This window comes from Formica exsecta, unplaced genomic scaffold (assembly GCF_003651465.1).
Source record: "Formica exsecta isolate Colony F162 unplaced genomic scaffold, ASM365146v1 scaffold194, whole genome shotgun sequence".
In the NCBI taxonomy this organism is placed as follows: Eukaryota; Metazoa; Arthropoda; class Insecta; order Hymenoptera; family Formicidae; genus Formica; species Formica exsecta.
Window position 1 is genome coordinate 1047640 of NW_021849240.1, and position 6250 is coordinate 1053889.

The 6250-nt window shown below is 32.3% G+C and overlaps 4 protein-coding genes across 4 annotated transcripts; 2 read left to right on the plus strand and 2 right to left on the minus strand.

The window, feature by feature from the left end:
- Nucleotides 1-835: 835 nt before the first annotated feature.
- LOC115234123 (DNA polymerase epsilon subunit 4) lies at nt 836-1659 on the minus strand. The gene is made up of 2 exons (XM_029804895.1): nt 1166-1659; nt 836-1096 (listed from the first exon to the last, which is right to left on the minus strand). Exons 1-2 carry the CDS (start codon nt 1403-1405, stop codon nt 956-958), a joined length of 381 nt encoding a protein of 126 aa, XP_029660755.1. The 5' UTR covers nt 1406-1659; the 3' UTR covers nt 836-955.
- Nucleotides 1660-1796: 137 nt separating this feature from the next.
- LOC115234122 (39S ribosomal protein L20, mitochondrial) lies at nt 1797-2868 on the plus strand. Its single transcript, XM_029804894.1, has 3 exons — nt 1797-2028; nt 2162-2272; nt 2351-2868. The coding sequence occupies exons 1-3, from the start codon at nt 1942-1944 to the stop codon at nt 2597-2599; spliced, it is 447 nt and encodes a 148-aa protein (XP_029660754.1). The 5' UTR covers nt 1797-1941; the 3' UTR covers nt 2600-2868.
- LOC115234121 (triosephosphate isomerase) lies at nt 2615-4752 on the minus strand. Its single transcript, XM_029804893.1, has 4 exons — nt 4629-4752; nt 4253-4411; nt 3506-3759; nt 2615-3404 (listed from the first exon to the last, which is right to left on the minus strand). Exons 1-4 carry the CDS (start codon nt 4720-4722, stop codon nt 3024-3026), a joined length of 888 nt encoding a protein of 295 aa, XP_029660753.1. The 5' UTR covers nt 4723-4752; the 3' UTR covers nt 2615-3023.
- A 611-nt stretch (nt 4753-5363) lies between these two features.
- Nucleotides 5364-6234, plus strand: LOC115234124 (the record flags this gene model as incomplete). Its single annotated transcript, XM_029804896.1, has 3 exons — nt 5364-5546; nt 5763-5968; nt 6033-6234. Coding segments are annotated over 3 exons (555 nt in total), but the record flags the coding sequence as incomplete, so codon positions are not given.
- Nucleotides 6235-6250: the final 16 nt, after the last annotated feature.

The window sequence follows — 6250 nt, forward strand, 5'->3', positions numbered from 1 at the left end:
CAGGAATGGATTATGAAAATTTTATCCTGGTAAATGCTTTGCAAATAGTACAGACAAAAAGTAGAAAGAATTGCAAACATTATTCCTTTCATCATTGATCAACATTGTGTCTGTATGCATTAAAATACAGTTAAACCTCTGTATCCTTATTGGGATCAATAATCTTTCTATATTTTAAACTTTCCTCATCAATCTCCATTTTTATTCTAATGACACGTGTATAGAATGAAAATGTCACTTTGATCATGTACATGACATACTGCGCATGTGAAGTAGTGAAGTTGCAGCACACAAGGTGTTCAGTTTATAAATATTGAGCTTGTTAGAAGCGGTTAAGAGTAAAGATGCTCGGAATACACAGGTTTGACTGTAAAATACTTTTTATATATAAGTGTTTTAACATCTAATAAATAATTTACCATTATAAGTTACTACAAAAACTTTTTTTTTGCAAAGTGTTGTGAACATCTTACATATATGAAGTGATCAATTGTGTACCAATAAGAAACGTAATAAATGAGTTTAAAATAAAGTATGGATTATGCACACATATATTCATATATACATAAGTGCCTTTTCTTTTATAAAACAAATCAAATTTAAATCTTATAGGAAATTCGATTTGTTTCATCTATAAGATGTAAACTTGATTTATTATAAAAAAAAAATACATTGAAAAAGATACTCTTCTTACTGCATGAATGAAATATGCTAAGTTTTGACATATAAATTTATTTATATTTAAGTATTATTTTAATGGCAATATGTATATGGTATCAATTTTTCTTTTTTCATTAAAAGTTGACAGAATTTAATGCTTACAAATACAAAAACATTAGTATTATCTGCTATTTTATTAATAGAGTAAAAAAATATATTTTTATAATACAATTTGTCCAACTTTATAGTAATGGGTAATAATTACATTATAGAGTTATACTTAGTCGAGTTCATTTTAGTCGAGCATACCTTCTAGAAATACAAGCGCGTCGACGTTATCAATCGCGCTTTCCACATCGCGTTTTTGAACAGTCCTTTTCTTTGCTTGCGCAGTGTATTTATAAGCTTCCTTCGCAAGCGAGTCGATAAAAAGTTCCTGTTAAAAAAAAAAATTGAGTCAGTCTAATAAGTCGCAAAATTAATTACTTAATACTTTATTATTCACCACTGATTTCGCTGTCAGAAAGACAGCCTCCTGATTGACCAAAGTGACCTCGGGATCCATTTTGATGATTGTCTTTATTCTTCCCAGGGGTAGTCGCAGTAACTTCTCTCGCTGCTCCTCGTCACCCGCGTGCAAGGCATTATCGGTCTCCTCCTGCAAATCTTGCACATTCTCCTCATTAGCATGACTCTCGTTCAATTCGCCCGCTTCACCCAAGTCATCGATTTTTGAATTGTCCATGTTGTATTATATTACACGGCTAATCGCAAATATAAAAATGTCAATGCGATTGTAAAAGGAGTAGCTTATAAGTTTCTTAATCGTAATTCGATACAAGTAAGCGATGATCCGAATTTATATGGTAGTAATAAGTACTGGAACGTATATAGAAACATCACAGGTGGATTACAGCTGATTCTAGCGGTAAAAACGATGACAGATCTACGGACGCAATGCGGAGCATTTTGAAAGTTTCAACAGCTGTAAACTTGACAAGATTGTGCATATATTACACAATATATATAGATTATATGTGCATATATCTGATACAATTGCGTTCGAAAATCTATTCCTTGGAATAAAATAGCGTTTGACTAACCAATCAGAACGAAGGACACATGGCGAATCAGAGCGCCAATAAAACGAAAAATCCTTACTCCGATAACCTAATTCCAGATAAATTTCCGCATTTAGGTTACGTTCCTAATAAATTACACGGAATTACGAATTTTTGAGGAAATTAATCTGTAATTCGATCAAGTGAATTAAAATAAAATATGGTTTTCTTATCGTTAAATCTGTTAGCGAGATCACGCGGACCCGACGAATTCTGGCGCAAACGGAAAATATTTAAGCTCGCCGCGGTAAGTATATTATACAATAGATATATTTTTAAATATTTATCTGACGTATTAATCGTTGATATAAAGCAAAACAAGTAAAATAAAATGGAAGGTTGATGCAGTTTTCATATTACTACTTTTTTTTCACTAACAGCATTACATCGGTAGAAGGAGGAATTGTTATAGTATTGCCATCAGAAATGTGCACAGAGCTCTGGTCTACGCCACTGATGCCAGAAAATTGAAAAAAGTGGATATTACAGAGGTATAGTTTGAACTATAGCAAGATTTATGTGGTCGTGTTTTAGGAGAAACTTTCCTAACTATTGGTCTCTACTTTTAGTTGCGAGAACAGAGATTATCTGCTGCTACAAAGGAACATGGCATAAATTTCACAACTTTTAAAGAGGGATTGGCTAGATGTAACATTCTACTGAATCGAAAAGTATTAGCTGATTTATCAATTTGGGAACCTCGATCTTTCAAAGCTCTTACAGATATTGCTTGCGCAAGAGGGAAGCAAGACCAATTAAAGTCTGTTAGCAATAATGAAGTACCCAAAAGCGTTTTTGTAAGAGGTTTGATTAAATAAGTTCTCCCAAAGATTATGTAAAATAACAAAGATATTCTTTGTTTCTAACATTTATTAAGACTTTATGTTTCCGAATTTCATTTCATTAAATGTATCAATGGTACTGCAGACATAAATTAATTCAAGATAATATATCTTGTAATACTATAAATACATTTAAGAATCACGTATACAATGATAATCAACAACAACAATGTAACATACATCTTTTATAATATTGTATAGCTACATTGCAAGCAGATTAGAGATTGAAAATATATGATAAATATGGATATGACTCTTCTCTTTACAGCAATAGTTTTTTTGTCAGAACAGACTTTATACATTCGTACAACAGACTATAACAATATACAACTTTTTATTTATCCCTAGTAGGAATAAAGTCTTATCTGATATAATCTTGTTAAAATGTCTCATTGACCATTCAAGAACGAGCGTTAACAATTTGTACAAAGTCGGGCTTCAATGAAGCGCCACCGACCAAAAATCCATCGATATCCTTCTCCTTTGCCAGATCTTTGGCGTTGGCCGCTGTCACGGAACCACCATAGATAATCCGCAGGCTTTGCGAGACAGCGGGATTGACATTCTTGGAGAACCACTCTCGTAATTTTTCGTGAACCTCTTGCGCCTGCTGCGGTGTCGCGGTTTTACCCGTACCGATCGCCCATACTGGTTCGTAAGCCAAGACCACGTTGTCCCAAGACTTAATTTTGTCAGCTATTGCCTTAGTTTGCTTATAAACTACTTCTTCTGTCTTTCCCGCCTCGCGCTCTTCCAATTTCTCACCTATACATGCAATCACCTAGAAAACAAAAGTTATTTTCTTGTTTTTATCTTTAATTTGATGTCAGAGATTTAGCGGCATTTTTTGTAGATAATACTTTATTCCTAATTATTACTTACTTTCAATCCTGCTTCCAAAGCATGCGCAACTTTTTCCGCAATTAATTCGTCTGTTTCATCAAACACGTTTCTGCGCTCTGAGTGTCCAAGAATTACCCAGGGAATACCATTGTCCAGAAGCATAGCCGGACTAATCTCACCGGTAAACGCTCCTTTGGACACTTTATATGTATTCTGTGCACTAACGCTAACATTGTTAGGAACAATGGAGGTCACATATGTGAGGTATATTGAAGGGACTCCCACAACGATTTCTATAAATCACAAAAGTTCTATCTTTGAATTATGAAAAATCATCATAGATTAAAGGTTGAATGTGAAACAAAAAATGTTACATAAGTGTATTCGCATCAGACATTACTGTTAGATTCTTGAACAAATCTAAAGATTGACCTTTAAGAATATTAACTCTATTTATTTTAAATATTAAATATTTCATAGTGATTAAAATTTAATTCAAGAGAGACATGTGTGATAACAAAATTTCCTCGAAATTAATTAAAGTACAAAGTTGTTATCTGTATTTAAAGTTCAATTAATTTCTTCTCAATTATAATCTGACGATAATGAGTTAAATTTATATGCATAATTTATATTTAAATTCAACTCATGAATTAAATTTATACAAAATCATACAAATTTATACAAGTCGAGTTCGAATTCGTCGGAGACGAACATATTTCTAATGCATTCTACATTTTATGAAACGCTATGTATATTACATAGGGTGACTGATATCTCACGTACCGACATTCGGATCGAGCGGACCTTTCTTCAGGAACGCGACGATGTCGTTGATCTCGCTCTTTGTACCGTTCATCTTCCAATTACCGCCGACGAAGAATTTGCGCGCCATTTTTCTCGTTCGTACACTTTTTGATGACAGATACACGGATGATGCAAATACTGTAACAGAATTTCTTTCGAGCGATCTCGTCTCTCTGACCTTAACACGCCCGTCAAGGTGAACGAAAACTGGCACGTTCCTCCCTCCCTCCCGATTCTACATCTCTCTTCCCCCCCTCCCTCCCTTCCCCACTACACTTTTTAAATATAAGGTTAAGTTCCTAACCTCGATATTTGTGAATTAGAATTATTATTATCAGCGAGGCATGCTACTTACAGCATTTGACACTATTTGAATGTCGGAGTAGAAGATGATCACGAATTATATGTACGTTTAAGGTATTCGTTAATATCGTTTTTACCAAAAACATCGCGAAGTTTGTTGAAATTTTCAGTAAACAAATGCTAAAGCACTAACCTATGGCACAAAAAATCTTGATAGTTTTATGAGATTTCGCGTGCAATTGCGAGAATTTGCATATAATTTTATCATTAAATTAATCGATTAGTGTAAAATATGGTAGAGCTATCGGCACTTGATGTAGGAAAATTGATTCACTTATTCGTTAAAAATTTGACTTTGCAAGTATCATCGAATTGCAATAAAAAATTGGATAAAATAAATTTTATATCTTGCATAGATATTGCTTATCAAACGAATCTAGATTTGCTGAAAATCGGCGAGAAATCGAAAGATATTGCGATGCACAGCACTTTAGATATTGCCGATGTGCAGAGTGTACGTCATTTTATCGAGACACAGACAAAATTTCTCGACAAGTTTGTTTATCCGAATAATATCCCTATATTGACATGTCATTTTGATCATATTAATAAAAAGATAGTTCAGAAAATCAACGAGACAGATAAAAATATAAAAGAACGCAAGGCGAAATGTTACAAAAACAAATTTTCACAATTGAAGAAACAAAAATTGGAGCAAGTAACTATCGAAAATAATCAGCAAATCTGTGATGCAAACGTGACTAAAATGATATTGATACCAGAACAGATATGTGGAGATTTACTATTCATAAAAGGAACAAATACTTGTTTGAAAGAGAGTAATTTCATAGAGAATATCGCTGAACACACATGGCAAGAGGCAGTATTAAATGAAGAATATCTGCAATTGCATATTAACAATCTAGAATTTATGAAAAATGTGCATGTTACATTATATGTAGCTAATAAGGTGATTTAAATTGTATTGAATCAATGCGTAAGATTATTTTGTATTTACTTAAATATCTCATCTTTATTTTTATACAAATTTCAAAATACTAGAAGATTCTCAATATTAACAATTTTAATATTAACTTTTAATAGTTATAAATTATTAATTAGAATTTCATACATTTATTACTGTAATCTCTCTTATTGTATACTTTTACATATATTCATTTTCTAGACATTGCACAATATAAAGTACCATCCAGATATTCCTCACAATGAGAGAACATCAGATTATCGAGATATATTAATGTTATGTGAACATGCCATTCTGTGTTTGATTGATCCTAGTAAAAAGGCTTTTGTATACATGGAGGATAATCTATCGATTACTATACAAAAGCATTTGTTGCAAGGATTCGTATATCACTTTGATTTTGAAAGGTATTTTTGCGTAATATAGATGATAATACATGTTTATTTATCTCTCCATGTGTGTTATTTTCAGCGATACTAAAGATTATTATTCTGCTTTATTGATCCTAAACAAATGGGCCAAGCCATTGATCAGGCATTCAGATACAACAATATTGCGTGCAATTTCCTCTATACTAAGATGCAGTATCTATGATATTTTAATTTTATCCCATTGTTCAGATAACAATATCCTGTAAAAAAAGAATATATATATATATATATACATACATATATAATATATTTAAAAAA

What these genes read in the sequence shown, in the direction of transcription:
- LOC115234123 (XM_029804895.1), bottom strand. Translation starts at nt 1,405, where the DNA reads ATGGACAATTCAAAAATCGATGACTTGGGTGAAGCGGGCGAATTGAAC. An exon ending in TTCTGACAGCGAAATCAGTG is followed by an intron (nt 1,097 to 1,165) that starts GTGAATAATAAA and finishes TTTTTTTAACAG; the next exon opens with GAACTTTTTATCGACTCGCT.
- LOC115234122 (XM_029804894.1), top strand. Translation starts at nt 1,942, where the DNA reads ATGGTTTTCTTATCGTTAAATCTGTTAGCGAGATCACGCGGACCCGAC. An exon ending in AAATATTTAAGCTCGCCGCG is followed by an intron (nt 2,029 to 2,161) that starts GTAAGTATATTA and finishes TTTCACTAACAG; the next exon opens with CATTACATCGGTAGAAGGAG. An exon ending in AAAAAGTGGATATTACAGAG is followed by an intron (nt 2,273 to 2,350) that starts GTATAGTTTGAA and finishes CTCTACTTTTAG; the next exon opens with TTGCGAGAACAGAGATTATC.
- LOC115234121 (XM_029804893.1), bottom strand. Translation starts at nt 4,722, where the DNA reads ATGTTTTTGGTAAAAACGATATTAACGAATACCTTAAACGTACATATA. An exon ending in TTCAAATAGTGTCAAATGCT is followed by an intron (nt 4,412 to 4,628) that starts GTAAGTAGCATG and finishes ATTCTGTTACAG; the next exon opens with TATTTGCATCATCCGTGTAT. An exon ending in CTTTGGAAGCAGGATTGAAA is followed by an intron (nt 3,405 to 3,505) that starts GTAAGTAATAAT and finishes TTTGTTTTCTAG; the next exon opens with GTGATTGCATGTATAGGTGA.